Genomic DNA, 17,865 nt, shown 5'->3' with positions numbered 1-17,865 from the left:
TGTGTGTACTGATGGTCCTCTTCCCCACTTAATGCTGTATAATTGTTCAAACCTGGTAAATGTCACTCTTAGGATCATTGGTTACTATCCTCACTCTCTTTTATGACCTTGTCTAAATATGATCAGAGTCGGTGAACTTGGAAGGCTTCCATCGCCTTGGCAACTCATGACGACAGCCTAGGATGGTTACTGGCACCATAAACTAGAGTGTCAATTTGTTGGGTCAACAACAGGAGCCACTGTGCACTTGCTCCTCATGTGGGATCTCTGTCCTTAATGTGCTGTACATTGTGATTTAATGCTATAACTAGTACTCAAACAGGATGTTTCACTTTGTGTTTCTATGTGGGTGCAAACTGTTGAAATCTTTATACTAAATTGATCTTCTGTATATAAAGAGAATTGAAAATGAATCTTGATGCAAATGGAAGGGGAGAGGGAGCGGGAGAGGGGAGGGTTGCGGGTGGGAGGGAGGTTATGGGAGGGGGAAGCCATTGTAATCCATAAGCTGTACACTGGAAATTTATATTCATTAAATAAAAGTTAAAAAAAAAAACAAAAAACAAAACAAAACAAAAAAACATTTACAGAGTCTCCAGCACCCTGGGGGGAAGCTGGATTGTGTCCATCTTACAGAAAAGAAAAGTAGACTCCTGAGAAATTAATTGGCAGCTCACAGGGTTTTAAGCCAGGTCAATCTCACTCCCAAACTTGGGGTCTCCCACAATGCTTCAGGAAACAGAGACTCGGCAAGGATAAGGATGCACGTAAGATTCCCTGCTCCTCAGAGGCTGGGGATGGGCCAGAGAAAGGAGGCTTTTGGCGCTCTGAATCCAATTCACTTTCCACTAGGATTACACAAAGAAGAGCTTCCTCCAGCTGCCAAGTCACAAGCCACATAGTGCAAGGCGAGAAATAGTGCAGCATGCATACGTGAGCTCTGAAAGGCAAAATGCCAAACACAACACACCTGTGATGAGTGACCCGGAGAGAGGTTCACTTTCCTCAAAGCCCTTGGTGGCGATGATGTTGACAATGTATTCCATGCCAGGGATGAGTTTCACCAGCCTGGTCTGAGTCTCGGTGCCGTCCACAGTTACCGTGGCGGGTGGACCTGGATCACAGTACAGACAAGAAGGCGAGTGGTGAGCTTTACTGAAGTATATTCACTGTTGCCCCAAGGCTGGGTGTATCCATTTGGAAATGAAACACTATCTTTATCCAATAACCATTTTTTTAAACTTCATTTACTCCTACCCTCTGGCATAAGGAAAGACATTTTTTTTTTTTTATAATGCTTTTTCCATTGGTGAAGATGCCAAAAACCAAGCCCAGGAGAGGAAAAAACATGAAGTCACAACATACTAAAAATGGCAAGTTTCCGTTCTGTAGAGAGTGGGCATGTTATGTAAGTTTAAATTCCTTTCTTTTCCCACAAATAATATGGGAAGCTCTCTATGTGATCTGTTTAACTCCTATCTTGGTTTAAGATTATGCAGTCTCCATTACTAGCAGAAATTCTATTTAGGGAGAAATGATGGTCACAGTCAAGTCTGTGCACTTAAATTTATTAACAAGCACAGAATTTCTCTTTCCGAGAGTTGCCTGGTTAGTTAGTGTACAGTATGAATATGAGCTGGTCAGACTCCCCATAGGGAAGCTACTGCACATCTGCTAGGAGGTTATCAATCGTTTTCTCTTTGCACACCTGTGGTAACAGGAGCTCACTATCTTCCAGAGTGTGTTTAGATGGATTTGACTATGCTGTAGTCTCTGTGAGAATACTTAAAAAAATCATGGCAAATGAAGTTAAAGATCAATTTATTTTGGTTCAAAAATTGATTTCCATGCTAGTTTTATTTTTTTTTCATAATACATTTTCCATGAACTTTTGGAAGACTCCTTATCTGTTGGGTTTCAATATTTTTTGCATACAAATAAACTTATCTTTTAATTGCATTTCCACAAGATTTTTGAAGCAGTCTCATAACCCACTTACTCTGAACTAGAACTTGCAGCTCTGCCGGGATCACAACTCTGTATCCTATACTAAGACAGACTTGGGCACCCAAGACTAGCTTTTGAGATGACTGTGCTCCAAGGGGCAAAGACCTATGCATTTTTAGTCTTTTGTCATTGCATGAAAACATTATTGTTGGATTTCTCATTTAGTTTTATTTCTCATGGAATTTTAGAATTTCAAGACCAGAAAGGGTCTTCATACAAAGACCCTTCACAAGGTATTTCTTCCAAGGGCCTCATAGCACTTTACAAACGGGGACTTTTCAGAAACAAGGAAATAGTTTTCTTTGGCTGTGATGTTTAGGGGAGATGGGCACTATCTGGGTCCATTTTACTGTTCACCACAAACCCACTATGCTCCTCCTCCAACTCCCCTCTCCGAGTCACCTACCTCCTGCAATGGGCACGTAGGTGATCCGGAAGCTCTCAACCTGAGCGGTGGGTGCCTTCCAGCTGACGGTGGCTGCATTTTCAGTGATGTCTGAGAAAATGATTTCCTTTGGAGAGCCCATGGCTGCCAAGGAAAGAACACCAGAGAAATCAAGAACAGTTAGCTATCTTGCTCAATGTTGCTACCTGGATTCCTTATCCAGGAAAACCCAGTGTCTAGAGATCATGGCTGAGTCAAGACTGTAGGGTGATGATGTGATGATCTGTGGTCAAATAGAGACTTGCTAGAAGCAACTGTTCTTTCATTGCAGGTACAGGGCCCAGAACTGTAGAGTAGTCATTTGTGTTTCTTCAGGGGCAGCGTGAACACTAAGACCAACTTCCAAGCAAGCGAGGGAGAGTGGTTTTACAGGTTGAAATGTGCTACCTTGCCTTCTAGTTTGGTTTCTAGCATTTCCCTTCCAAATCTTTGCATTTGAGTTCCTTTTTGATAGTAATACCAAGACTTAGAAGCTGTTCAGGTCTTTGCAATGTGTAAGACTGAATCCTCACACAGAAACCTCCGAGAAGGTGTGGTTGTAGCCATCTTACCAACAACCACACTGAGGATCTGTTCTCCAACAAACATTTTTGTGATGCGGCCTCTCTAGTTTGCAGGCCTGGGCAGCAGAGCCAAGCACTGCCCAGGATCCTGGAAATGATCTGTGGAAAATGACCTTGACAGACCGGTTCTTAGAACTGAAAAAAGGGCCAGTCCAGAAGAACAGCCTGAGATCCTCCCCAAAGTCAACACGCAACGGACACCGGGTCTACCTGTTGGGAAAGGAAGCCACAGGGCTCCAAATACTACCCACCCTCAAAACCAGCTTCCTTGGCTCATCTCGTGTGGTTTTTGGCTTAGGTTTCACCCCGTTCAGTTGACCAAGCTTAACCAGAAAATTCAGGAAACAATTTTCAGGCTCTAGGGAGCTCCTTCCTCATCTTTTCCTGTCTCCAACCCACGTTGCTCATTAAGCTCTGAAACCCACAGACGTTTAGAGAGATTTGTTCCCCTCCCCATGTCTTAATCTCTAAGACATCTCCCTTTTCAGCTTTCTTCTGTGACCTGCATGCCACCCCCAGATTCTGCGGCTGCCTGGGTTTTTGCCCTCTCCATGGAAAGTTTTGGAAACCACAAGGTCCCTGGAGCCTGCAAGATCCTGATTGTCCAAATACCACTGAGAGGCTGGGTAACCGGGGGCATGTCCCTTCACTTCTGCGAGCTCTAGTTGCTCCATCCGTCCAGAGGGGAAAGTGGAACCCATCCACAGGAATGTTTTGCGGATTAGCAGAAATAATGAAAATAAAACTCCTGGCATGGTATCTGGCTTCTTGTGAGAACTGCATGAAAATGATTGCCCCCTCTCTATTTTCTTTCCTTGCTGTGAATTCTAGGGTACTCCCCCTGGAAAGGTATGGATGAATCCCACTGAGAATGAAACCCCAGTAAAAGTGTATGAACTCCAGCCTCAGGGTCTCCTCTGCCATCCTGGCTCATTCTGGCTTTTGTTCTTACTGAAAACCTCATGGCTCTGGGTTCTGGCACTTTTTAGGAGGCGTAGCTAATAGCCAAAGCTTTCATCCCTGGATCCCAGTTTTCTCATCTGCAAAGTGGTAATAATTTCTGCGCTATCTTGATACAATAGGAATAAGCAACCTTGTCCATCACAGTCCTGGGAGATGTGATTGGCACAAGTAGCCGTGGGAAGACAGCTGTGCACAACTTGGAAGAATGGCTCCGCTGGTGGTGGAATTCTAGGGTCAAAGGGGGTGATGTTTTTGGAACTCAGAACTTTCTATGTGTGTCTTTTTTGCCATGAATAGGGCCCTTACAACAGATGCTATACACAGAGCAACTGAATCACAGCAATTGAAAAGTTGGGGAGACCCAGGCCAGACAACGCGTCTTGTCTCTTTTCAAGGAGACTGTCAGTTTTCAAAAATAAATAAATAAAACTCCATTAGAGAAATTTCAAGAATTGATAAGCTAAGCATTCCCAAGGAGATTGAAGTGGACTTCTATTTACTCTCTCCATAAAAAAGTGCCTTCCAAAATCTGGAGTGGATGACTTTCCTATGAAGCCATTGACCAATGTATTTTTATGGAACATTTAATGTGTTAGGTCCTGTGCAAAGGTAAAGGGTCAACTACTATAGGCAGTCTGATTTCAGAGCAAGGATTTTTGGAGTTGGAACCACCTGGGTTTGAATTCTGCTCTGGCTTCACTACTTACAAATATGTTGGCCCCTGAGGCCTCAGTTTTCACATCTGTGAAACGGGACTTGGATCTGCCTGTGTCATGGAGGTTCAATGAGGTCAAGTGTGTCAGTTACTCAATTGGTGGTTATTACGTTCATGCTTCTGGGGGGAGCATGTGAGTCAGAGTCAGAGGTACTGAGCACAAAGGGCTTGTGTCATGCACAAGGATGCCAAGCAGACGTGTCCGCAGACCCTCTGACCCAGGCCCCTGGGCACGACGGCCTCTCAGCTCTGTTGTGGGTGGCTTCAAGTTCATCTGGACTGGAACCAAGCTGAGGAGCTGAGAGGCTGCTTGGCAGGCAAAAATGGGTGAGGCTGGGAGTGGGGGCACCTTCTGGGAGTTAGGAGGAGAGGGACTGAACACCCTGTAGGCCTCAGGGGTGGAAGAGAGTACGAAGAGTACATGTGTGGGGGTCAGGGTGGGACAGGTTCAAGAAACTGTTCTGGGTCCTCACTCTGTACACCTGAGGTGGGCTGTAGGAGCCTCCGGAAGAGAAGCGCAGAGCCACCTTACTCAGGAGCTACTATATCTTCCCTATTTTGTGCACGCTGGGGATCCTCACGATGGGGACGAGCTCACTGACATTTAACTTCCTGGAGGCGGCCGGCGCCGTGGCTCAACAGGCTAATCCTCCGCCTTGCGGCGCCGGCACACCGGGTTCTGGTCCCGGTCGGGGCACCGATCCTGTCCCGGTTGCCCCTCTTCCAGGCCAGCTCTCTGCTGTGGCCAGGGAGTGCAGTGGAGGATGGCCCAAGTCCTTGGGCCCTGCACCCGCATGGGAGACCAGGAGAAGCACCTGGCTCCTGCCATCGGAACAGCGCGGTGCGCCGGCCGCAGCGCGCCTACCGCGGCGGCCATTGGAGGGTGAACCAACGGCAAAAGGAAGACCTTTCTCTCTGTCTCTCTCTCGCTGTCCACTCTGCCTGTCAAAAATAAAAAAAAAAAAAAAAAAAAAAAACTTCCTGGAGGCAGAAGGAGCACTGGGCACCTCCGTGTCTCTCTAAAGGGAGCTGAGGCTGTTGGCAGGAAGAGGCTCAAACTGCAGAGATGAAGAGAAGCCATTGCAATTGCTAGGATGAACCGATAAATGAACAATAACGTAATAACCTCAGAGTTCATCAATAGGGAACTGGTTAATAAATAATGTCTAGGGGATAGTCTCTGAGATCAACTAAAAAATAAACAAACACGAAACAAAGTATGGAAGAATGGGTACTATGTTAAACATTGTACCCTCCTGAAAAGGTAAAAATGTAATATAAATTTATGTCTAATTTTGTCTAATTGTGTATTTCTTGAAGGACATAAGGAATTGGTACTATTGGTTGCTTTTAGATAGAGCAGCTGAGTGGAGAGATACAGTAGAATAGAGATTTCACTGTATACATTTTTAACTTTATAATTTTGAAACAAGTATAGTCCATTAAAACTAAAATTTGTAGCATAATAATAAAAATAAAAAATTAAAATAAAAAATTTAAAAATAAAAATAAAAAAATAAAAACCAAGCATAATAATAGCTAATATGGTTAGTATGTACAAGGGAATTCTGCTAAACACCTGCCATTCACGATCTTTTTTTTTTTTTTTTTTTGACAGGCAGAGTGGACAGTGAGAGAGAGACAGAGAGAAAGGCCTTCCTTTTTGCCGTTGGTTCACCCTCCAATGGCCGCCGCGGTAGGTGTGCTGCGGCCGGCGCACCGCGCTGTTCCGATGGCAGGAGCCAGGTGCTTCTCCTGGTCTCCCATGGGGTGCAGGGCCCAAGGACTTGGGCCATCCTCCACTGCACTCCCTGGCCACAGCAGAGAGCTGGCCTGGAAGAGGGGCAACCGGGACAGGATCGGTGCCCTGACCGGGACTAGAACCCGGTGTGCCGGCACCGCAAGGCGGAGGATTAGCCTAGTGAGCCGCGGCGCTGGCCCATTCACGATCTTATTTAAAATTCATGGCAGGCAGACCTTTGAGTTAAATCCTATTTTCCAGATGAGGAAATTGAGGCTCAGTGAGGAAAGGAGTTGTGTCCGAGGTCACACAGCTGGTAACAGGTTTGGACTCCAACAAGTCTGTTCAGAGAGTGCTGGCTTAGCCAGGAGGCAACACTGCCTCTCAGCGGTTGGGCTCCTGCTCCGGAGAGAGGGCCATGGTGCTTTTGAGCCAGAGGTGGAGCCACAGCCACTCCTCACCAGAAGGAAGAGGGCTAGCACAACACAGAGATGGGTTTGCAAAATCCTGAGGGATGCCAGAGAAGAGAGGAGAAAGGAAGAAAAACAGAATGGAAACTTTATAAAGCTCACAAGGTGAAGATAGAAATTAGACATCTGCCCCCTCCGGGTCCTGGAGCGCAGGTGTGCAAGTGCACATATATGTGTGCGCACACACACACACACGCACTCTTTTCTTTGGCTGTAATCTACAAGGCCCCAGAAAAGGGAATCAAAGAGAGAGAGCTTTTCAGAAATGACTCTGCCTTTTCTTTCTTTTTGTTCTTAAAAAAAAAAGTAGCTCATGATTATTCATTCTCTTGTGCTTTAGAACTGCAGGACTGCTAGAAAAAAAAAGTCAGCAAAACAAAATCGGTGATCAGATGTAAACTTTGAAGAGTGGTGTTTATAAACCCAGGTCAAAATCTGGCTCTGCCTCTGATCTGGAGGCATTTGATGGGCAGCCACAGGGAGGAGCAGACTCAGACCTTCTCTGGGATCAGGTGTCCCTGACAATAAGGAACAGGGTTTTTTCTGTTAAAATGACTTGGTCTTTTGAGTTCTACTTGAGATCTAGTTGTGTAGCTTCCACCATTCACTGCACCTTTCTGGGCATCACATCTTCATGTACAAGCGAGACCCCGAGCTACATCATTTCCCAGGTTCTTTTGCTCTCTGCCTGTGATTTTGTGAGCTTTTCCTTTGGTTCCTCTTTGAAGGAGCTGTGTCCTTAAGTAAATCACACACACCCCATCTGCAGGCCCTTCCTTTTTTCTCTAAGGAGGCACGTTAGTCTTACTATTATTGTTAGAAAAGACATGTTATTAAGCACTTCTTTCTCCTTGGAACAGCTCACATGTAAAATGACTTTCCTTTCCCTCTCTCAGTGCCTTTTTGAGTTGTTACCAGTATGGGATAAAGTTAGTGAGGTCTCTGCTTCTTCCATGCCGGCCATCACACTGATTATTGACATGGAATCTGGGCTAAATCTTAATCTTGACAGGTGCATTGACACTTCCTCGTTAACCCTACCTTGTGGAGCTACAATTCTTGGCCAAAGCACAGTAAAATGCATCTCTGGATAAAATATGAAGAAATAGTACATGGGGGGACCGGTGCCATGGCTCACTTGGTTAATTCTCTGCCTTGCGGTGCCAGCATCCCATATGGGTGCCAGATTCTAGTCCCGGTTGCTCCTTTTCCAGTCCAGCTTTCTGCTGTGGCCCGGGAGGGCAGTGGAGGATGGCCCAAGTGCTTGGGCCCCTGTACTCGCATGGGAGACCAGAAAGAAGTACCTGGCTCCTGGCTTTGGATCGGTGTAGTGCCGGTTGTAGCGGCCATTTGGGGAGTGGACCAATGGAAGGAAGACCTTTCTCTCTGTCTCTCTCACTGTCTATAACTCTACCTGTCAAATAAATAATAAAAAAATAAATAGTAGATGCATTTTTCAAAAAGTTCATGGAAAATGGAATAAAGAATAAGTTTATTTTGGTGCAAAAAACACATTGAAATCTATGCAGAGGTTTTTCATAATATACATTTTCCACAAGCTTTTTGAAGACTAATGGTATGCACGGATTTAAAAAAGGTTTTACACAAAATATATTTAAATTTCATTTTCTATGGACTACACTCTAGGTAGGAAAGAAGAGTCTTGGGAATCTAAAATATGTGATAATTATAATGATGATAAGGTATTGATGACAACATGAATAGCTCTCACTTGCCCAGCTCCTGCCATGTGCCAGGCCTTCTGATATGGGCTCTATGTGAATTATCCTGTTTCATCCTTACAATCCTCTTAAGTCATAGGCACCACACTCTTTCTGCATAAAGACAACCAAATTGTCCAAGATACCCCAATCAATAATTGAAAGAGCCAGGGTTTGAAGGCAAGCTTGTGTGCATCCAATATTCTTGTGATCATGGACACCTGTGGGAAGAAAACCCTCAGTTCATGACTTTTCTTGTTTTTTTCCTGTTTGTTTACGGTACCTGTTGTTGCTATAGCACTGACTGGCTGGGATCGCCTCCCATTGCTTATTCCATAGAGTTCGATTTCATATTCAGTCGCCTCTCTGAGACCTGTAACATCCCTGGTACGTTCAAGGGCAGGTAGGATTATTTCCAGTGGCTCAGACTGCTTTTTGGTGTCTCTTATTTTGAGAACAAAACTGTCAAACATCCCTTCGTCAGCTGTCCAGGACAGACGGAAACCATCTGGGGTGGCATCTGAAACCAGAAGGTTATCCACTTCTGGTTCGGCTTCTAGAGAGGGAGAAAATGGAGGGGAAGGGAGGAAGGAACAACATTTAGCAGCCGTGGAGTGCTTTCTCCAGTGAGGGTATCAGAGTGCAGTGATGCCCCAGCTTTCAGGACAGAAGTATCCTGATATACCAAACACAAAATCACTCAACATGAACAAGTCTAGTAGGGCTAGGAGAGGGGAGAGATGGTGTTAACACAGTCAATACAGGCTACATGTATGCTTGCGTATGTGAGTTTTGTCTAAAAGCAATTCTATAAATCCACATCTGGACTCAGCATTGGTCCCTCCCATGCATTATTAAACAAGTTCAAAGCCAGTAACTTGTTTACATTTGCTCTCTGTCTTCCCGTGGCTGAATGCCCATCCTCTGTGAGACCTTCTTGAAAAGACAAATAAACCAGCATTAATGATCTGTGGAGTTGCCCATGATGACACTTCTGATTACATTTCCCTTGAGCCTGACCAAAATGGCTTTTAAACTGCTTTGGTCTTTTTGCTTTGTTCTTGGATCTGTTCTACAAAAGAAGGTTCCAACTCCCTGCTATTCGTTCTTCCTTGACTTTCTTTCCTTGCCGTTTTAACCATTACGTAAATGTTCAGATGGTAGAACTGAGGCTTTGAACCTCCGGTGATACATTTAAGTATAATTCAAAAAGTTTATGGGAAAGTGGAATTTAAAGATATGTTTATTGTGGTACAAAAAATGAAATCCATGCTTGGAATACACATTTTCCATGAACTTTCTGAAGATACCTTGAATTTTTGCCCCAACGTTTCCTCTTGGATTGCCTTAACGACAAAACTCTATTTCAAGGTAAATTTAGAGTCGAGTTTCCCAAAGTGTGCTCAAAGCAAACTTTCTACTTGATCTTCTTCCTTAAAAGGCATCCATTATCAATAAACCTGGAGGAGTTCCTCTTGGAGACACACAATGCACATTAAGATGTTCTGAAAAGCCTCATGGTCAAAGATCCTGCTGAACTTTGTCTAACTCAATGTTCCCAAACATGGAACACTAGAAACGTGAACATGGAACTCCTTCATCACGTAAGACTTTTCATTTTTAGAGAGACTTTGGGAAACACAGCTTTCTGACTGTTAAAATTCTTACTGTTTTATTTCTCTAGGAATTATTAATCATGTGAAAATTATGGATTTAGTCTGTGTTGAAGATTCTCCCTGATGTTAGTGTTTATTGATATCAGTTCATACATGGTTTGCCAGTAATGAACTCCCTGGGTAAATTTGTTAAGATCACTTTTGAGACTTTGAGGTGGCAAAAGTTTCACGTACATTTTCAAAATATACTCATTGGTATATTTTTCCTGAGAAGGCTGAAATGTAGCTGGGGACCAGCCAGGATAAACACAAGGGAAAGTGACATGGAGTAAGTATGTAAGAGCTATGGACAAGACATGGTCTGCAAGGATTTGGGACACCAAGTGGAAACATTTCGACCTTCTCATTGCTAGGGTGGCAGTAGGGAGTGTTCATTAGATACATAAGACATGGGGGAGTATGGGAGGACGTGACAAAACAGTCCACATCTATGGAGTAAGTAGGGAATATTGACAAAGATGTTAAAATCACGGTGATCTGGTAGACAGATGGAAGGGGACTGGGAAGAGGAGAGAATGGCTCACTTGAATTGAAATACCTGTGACAACCTCAGCCCTCAAGGGCTTGGTTTGATGCCCTTGGGTGAAGCCAGAGACCATAACCTCATAGCCAATGCCGGTTATGAGGCCTCTGAGCTCCAGCTTCCTCTGGGTTCCTGAAAGTGTGAATTCCTGGGGGTCCAGCAGCTTCCCAGAATCCACCACCGTAACTAGGAAGCTGTCAAAGGCATGCTCCGATGCCATCCAGGAAACTGTGAACCCGTAGGGATTAATGTCGGAAATGGTTAGGTTTTCCAGAAGGGGCAGGGCCTCTGAAAGAAGGGGGAGGGGTAAAAATAATGCAGGTTAGCAGCACTGACTTTGCGAGGATAGTACCCGTTTCCAAGAACACCAGCAGATACCCTGTCAATCATTCAGTGTGTTATACTCAGAAAATGAATATTTAGTAAGAGCTTATTGGGTGCCAGATAGTGTTAGCATGTATCATCCTCCTAACAAGTCTCTGCGATAGGTACCTGCCCCATTTTACAGGTGAGAACACTGAGTTTCAGGGAGGTAGATAGTCATAAGCTGTTGTGAGACAGGGCAAAGTTTTCGATTGTATCTGATTCTGAAGGCCATGGTTTTCTCCCAGTGTAAGAAGGATCTCTTATGTTGGGTTCGGACTCCTTCCTCTATTCCCTACTGCCTTCAGTCATGAGGCAAGTCAGTTTTCTGTTTGTCTTTTTGCTGTACTTCGTATGTTTCTATCCCACTTCTAGCTCACATTTTGAATCAAGTTGGTTAGGCCATTTAGTGAAATACCCTTACAAGTTGACATAAAGGTAGAATTTGCTATTTTTCCCCCCTGTTTTCCTGGATAAAGTTAGAAAGTAAGGATATATCTGGGTCTTCAGTGAGGTCTGTCACCCCTTTTTTCATTCATTCACCAAACATCTGTGTCCCAGGCACTCTTCTTTCTCAGGAACCAAAGGGTTATTTTGTATATTCAGATTCCCAAAAAGAGTGAGGTTGTATCAACAAGTTCCTGTTGGTAATTATTCAGTTGATGAGGCTTTATGTTCATTATCCTGTTTAATCCTGACAGTGATGAGGAAGGAAACAGAGAGATCATGACTTATCCAAGATCACGCACCCACTGGGTAACTAAGCTGGGCTCTAGCTGGGGCTTCTGACTCCAACTTCTGTGTTCTTATCCATACCCCAAGGCAACATCTAATTAGCAAAACCTGTCAGTGCTAATAAGCTCTGAGTCAGTAGCAGGAACAGTGGAGAAGGCTCAGCACCTCCTCTCTATTAAGTTAACAGCACGTGTAATGGTGAACACACACATATATATATAAATCCGAGGGGCTGGGGATGGGAATTCCATGGCCAAGGCTTGTCCAGTTTAGAACCTCTTTTCCATTGCAGGTGCATGGAAACGTTCAAAGAGCTAAATGACCTTGCAATAATGCCCAGGGTCTAATTTTATGGAATACAAAGAAAAATGTTTTAAAAAGAAATGTTTGGTGACTGAGTGAATAAGTGAATGCATACCTTCATCTGCTAAGCAGGGACTTCGGTTTTGCTGTGGTTTGGGCTTCCTGTACTTATTTTGAAACACTTGGTGTTTCTTTTGAGTCTTTTTTTTTTTTTCCATGTAAAGAGCTCTCAAGAACCATAACTCTATCAAAGGCAAAGATGATCACAAATGCAGCACAAACAGTCGTCTTGGTCTGAGAGACAAGGGTTTCGAATTCTGTTGCAGGGTTTTGTTTAGATAAGTGAGCCTCTCTTTCATAGTTGCCCTTTTTTGCACCTCCCCAACATCAAAGCAGCAGATTCCAAGGAAAATGAGGGTGTTTAGGCTAATTAGTCAATCAAGGACTTGTTTCTTGGAGTCCCTCCTATGTAGATTTTTTTTTTCTTTTTTAACAAGCTGTTACAATGCAGACTCTTTTCACAGCAAGGATTAGCTGAGACAAAGCTGTAAAGACCTCTAGATTTCCAAGCCCTACTCTCCCAGCCTTCTTTTCTTCTGTGGGAGGTCCTGCAAGAGGCTACAAGTAAGGGCCTGATGGGATCTGTGGCCATTCCTCCCCTCCTGGGCAGTGAGCATCTCATCTCATACCTACGCTTCCCATTTTTCTGAACAAGTTACCAGATTCTGTCTTTGAAGATGGATGTGACTCATTTATCTCACATTAGAAACTGGATAGAAAAAATAATTACTTTTTAATCTAACACTAAAATGTGCAGAGTTGGGTGTTTTATCTAGCAGTTAAGATGCTGCCTAGGACAACCATGTTCCACATTGGATTGCCTGGGTTTGACTGCTGACTCCAGCTTCCTGCTAATGCAGATCCTGGGAGACTACTCAAGTAGTCGGATTCTGTCACCCACAGGGGAAACCTGCATCGAATTCTCAGCTCCAGATTTCAACCTGGTCCAGTCCTGGATGTTGCTAGCATTTGGGGAGTGAACCAGTGGAAGGGAACAGTCTCCTTGCCTCCCTCCTTCCCTCCTTCCTGCCTTCTCAAATGATAAAAATCCATTATTCTCTTAAAATTAATAGGGAAGTTGTGATTGCATAACTCTGTATTTAGGCTCTTTGGTTATACTTTGCTTATACTGTTGGGAGGCAATAGAAAGGACCCAGAATCTATAAAATGCATACCAGTTGCCAGGTACCCACACCTACTTAATCCAGAGACAGGTTGCAGGAGGTGCTGGTGGGTATCTTCTTTCCATATAGAAGGAAATAGGGTTCAAACAACTTAAGTACTTGTTAAGTTTATATAGCTAAAAATGTGGGAGAAGTTTAGAAACCTTGCAGGCTTAACCTAAAAATACTCATTCTTTCTGGATACCTTAATGCTTCCAATTAAATATTTAATTAACCTTATTAACATATTTATAGCAATTTCAATTTCGAGAGAGACCTGGTTTAATGTCAAAGTCAAATGGCAAAGTCTGTCTCTTGAAAATTGTCTTTAATGGAAGGCAAGATACTTCTAAATGCTTTCTGAGACTTCAGCCTGGAGATCAGGAAAACTGACACCATGTGCAGTTGTTGCCATTGACTTAGGATAATATCAGGAAAGAAAATAAATAACCGTTGTTTATGCAATATAAAGGGAATTTAAAAATCAAGGTCAATGAATGGATAAGGTTCAATTAATTTAAGAATTTATTTGTCAGAATACTGAATTGAAGCTTCAGTATGTTGTAGTTGTTAGTTCTAAAAAGATTTTTTAAAAGATGCTTTTTAAGGGAGAGACAGGAGAATCTCCCATTTGTTGATTCACTCCCCAAATGCCTACAGTGACTGAGACGGGGCTGGAGTGGGTGACAGAGCCCCTACTACTTGAACTACCACGTGTTGGCTCCTTTTGAGGTTTGGATTAGCAGGAAATTGGACTCAGGAGCTGGAATTAAATATTGAACCCAGACACTCTAATGTAGAATGCCATTTGGCCAAATGCCCAAGAAGCTTTTCTAAAGATAAAGATTATTCTGGTATAGGTAGTTTATGAACTGTTTTACCTAGCATGATTTATGGACAAAATTCCTGTTCTAGGCCTTATTAAATTATAATTCACTCTTTTAGACAGAATCTCCAAACTCTGGATCAGACAACTAAAAAACTAGGCACAAAAAAATCCCTGAAAACTTTATGTAGCTGTTGAGTTTCAGGTTTTGAAATGTTGCTGTGAAAGACCTCTACTTTGCAATGATATCTCTTCTCTCTTGACTTAGACGGTAACATTGGCTGTTGTCAGTAATGCTGCATTACAACAGAGGTGTCATAGGTGGATGAATTGGATGGTGCAGTCACAAAATGGAATAGTAGTAGGCTTTATAAAAGAAGGGAATTCTGTCCTTTGTGACAACATAGATGGGCCTGGAGGATGTTTTGTGAAGTGAAACATGTCTCACACAGAGACAGGGAATGTATGATCTCACTTCTGTGTAGAATCTAAAGATGTTGAACTCATAGAAGTGGAGAGGAGAATGGGGCATGCGGAAATGGAAAATGTTGGCCAAAGGTTACAAAGTTCAGGTGGAGACGACACATAAGGTTTAGTGATCTTTTGTACAGCATGATGGCCATAGGTTATAATAATGTATATTTCAAAATATAAAAGAGAAGATTTTAAATGTTCTCACCATGCACACACAAAAATGTAAGTGAGGTGATGGCTATGTTAATTAGCTTGATCTCTTCATCCCAGAATGCATACGTATTTCAAAGATCATACTATACCCCATAAATATATACAGTTATTATTCGTCAATTAAAAACTGAAAAGTTTGCAATTAGAGTGAAAACTCTGTTTTGAATTGAATTTTCCCCCAGTGTCTATCTCCATCTCCCCCTTTTCCTGTGTCAGCATTCTAAACAGATACGTGAGAACCTCTGATTGAGTACCTGTAATGACAAAGGCAGTGAGGGGTCTGGTGGAGTCGCCAGCCCAGGTGGTCCCTGCCACACTAACGTCATAGCCAGTGTTCTCCACCAAGCCTGTGATGTAAGCTTGCTGCACATCTCCTGAGACTGTGAATTTATGGGCCTCGTGCAGCGAGTGAACATCGCTCACATTGATAACAATCTTTGCAAAAAGCCCAGCTCGAGTGGTCCAGGAGACGTTGAAGCTGTGAGGAGTAATATTGCTAAAGATTAGCGTGCCCAACTGTGGTTCTGGCTCTGAAGGGAAGGAACATGGACAGAGAGAAAGAGACATTATTAGAGCAAGCAATGGATTTACCCAGAATGTAGCCACAGAATTTGAAAGCATTAATATCTCCAAATATTTGCAGAAATGGAAGTATATTAAACTATGTCCTCACCTGCATTAATTATAATATATAATCAGAACAAAGATATATATAGATAGCTATATGTGTATATATATATATATATAGATATGTAGATATAGATATATATCTATATGTAGATATATATAGATCTATATATCTATATATCTTCCTCTGAGGGTACTTTTAAAGTATGGACACAAGCATTTGCTTGTTGTATATGAAGGAAAGTGAATAAGCCACTAGAGCAGCAGATAGGATTAATATAATTGGTATTAAGTTCTGATTTTGAAAGTTTCTGTTGGAACACTAGCCCTGTAAGATGTCCCAAGACAAGACAACTTCATGTTGAAAAGTACATGGTAAACACTGGAAATTATATCTCATTATAGACATTCACAAAACATATTAGCATTTTAAAGGCTCTGACAGATGGGTTCTGTAAGTTATGCATTTTTTTTAGCCCCATGCTTTAAAAATTATCCATCAATGGGTTTGTTATCTGAGGAAGATTTTTGGAACATTTCAAAGACCTGGTGTTCTACCAATCATGCTTTAGCAAAAGTTACTTTGGAGTTCTTATTTAATCTTCTTTTGATCTACTTGGATTGTGCAAGCTAAAGACCAATATTCATACAAGAGGAATTCTGTACAGTATTTAAGAATCCAAATGCATGCACTGTGGGAAACCTATATATCACCTTAAATATTGTGTAAAGGTAAAGGAGGCTCCCATTAAAAAATTCTTGGTAGATTCAAAAGTTATAGGAAAACTTCAAGTTATTGCATTTTTGATTATCAAACTTATTTATTGGATACTATGTAAAGGTGGTTGTTTCCACCGAGGTTAAATTTCTCTTGTGCCTTAAATCTCAATCATTGATGATGAAATCAACTCATTTAATGTAAGGGTCCTATATGGCTACTGTCAATTGCTATGTCTATGTAGGACTGGCCCCCAAAAGCTCCTTTATCAAATAATACTGATGTAAAAACAGATTCAATTCAGGCTGTGTTTTAGAGGGGCCAGTTTCCTGGAGGTTTGCTATTTTAAGATCAGGATTTGGGGGTGGAAAGAGGAAGACTATTTCTTCCAAGGACTAGGGAGTTGTTTTTCTTTAGCTCCTGAATTTGGAGGAGAGGAGGAGCTCATTTAGACAAACTTGGTACAACTGCACTGCATAACTTGATGCTCAAAGGACAAAAAGAGTCTGCCTCAGAATTAGAATGTGTCCATAAGCAATGACATGGGATTTTCTACTTCTCAATTACATTGAGAAGCTAATGAAACTACAGTTTTCATCTATAGTATTGGCGAATTTCCTCAACCACACAAGAGATAAGGTACCCCCAAATGGAGCTCTGCCCTTTCCCTATTTTTTGTTGCAAATCCTCATTTGAGGATGCTGGTAAGCTTCTCATGCTACCAAAGACTGACAATGCCAGCACATTCATCATGCAGAATGATTTAATTTCCTGAGGTCAGTTTGAGCTCCGGTTGCCTCTCAGAGGGTACAATCAAGCCGAAAAGTAAGATGCAAGAAAACATTGAGAAACAGAATGTAGTTAGGATGTGAGCAATATTCCATGCAAACAAGGAACATTTTTCTCCTACCAGCTCTAACCCTTTGAGACAATTCCTTGGCATGCTGTCGGCTTCTAGGAAAGATAGAGATGTTCAGAAACTGAATCTGGATGTTCACTTCATGCACTGGGATTTGGACAAGATGATGGGTGGGAAAAAGATTCTGATGCTTGGCCACAGGTATCAGTGGGTGACAAAACATGCTTGACGCAGTCAGTGTCAAAAAGGAGCAGTGTTTGTAGGGAATCCAGACAAAAGAAAGTTTCAAGGAGATGAGGCCACTGAATCATCTCATGCATTTCTTGGAGAGTGATCAAATTTTCTTTGCCACATGCTAGGGACACCATTATTTAAAATCCTCTTAGGGAGAAAGAGATTAGATCATTCCAACTGAACCAAAAATGGCATGCGCATACCTCTTTGAATACGATGCAGGCAAATTTTGATTAGAAAGACCACAGGCAGATGGTAATGAGTGGTATTTGAAAAGATTATTCAAGATCAGATGAAAGGATGGTTTAGAAATTCAACCAAAGCAAGTCACGTTAACTCCATACAAACAAACAGAGCAACTCCAGATGTGAGTCAATATTTAGGAAAAAAAGATTGACACTAAAATCCTTTAATTTGGCGCGAGGGTTATCTGAGAGCTTTAAAGCTTTGATTTGGCTGGCTCTAT

The 17,865-nt window shown here is 42.5% G+C and overlaps 1 protein-coding gene across 3 annotated transcripts in view; it reads right to left on the bottom strand.

Annotated features, from left to right (window-relative positions):
* The window catches only part of TNC (tenascin C), a 94,569-nt gene that overhangs the window by 16,879 nt on the left and 59,825 nt on the right, over nucleotides 1-17,865 (bottom strand). For 2 of the 3 annotated variants that reach the window (XM_062207695.1, XM_062207696.1), the window contains 3 exons: nucleotides 8,909-9,181; nucleotides 2,414-2,536; nucleotides 971-1,114 (listed from right to left, as the gene is read on the bottom strand). In XM_062207695.1, the coding sequence (XP_062063679.1) occupies nucleotides 971-1,114; nucleotides 2,414-2,536; nucleotides 8,909-9,181 (540 nt within the window). Of the gene's footprint in view, nucleotides 1-970; nucleotides 1,115-2,413; nucleotides 2,537-8,908; nucleotides 9,182-10,839; nucleotides 11,113-17,865 lie in introns of all 3 variants that reach the window. The other variant, XM_062207693.1, reaches the window with a different exon arrangement.

The sequence above is a fragment of the Lepus europaeus genome, chromosome 12 (genome assembly GCF_033115175.1).
Source record: "Lepus europaeus isolate LE1 chromosome 12, mLepTim1.pri, whole genome shotgun sequence".
In the NCBI taxonomy this organism is placed as follows: Eukaryota; Metazoa; Chordata; class Mammalia; order Lagomorpha; family Leporidae; genus Lepus; species Lepus europaeus.
The sequence above is the reverse complement of the archived record's forward strand: the minus strand, read 5'-3'. Positions and strand labels throughout refer to the sequence as shown.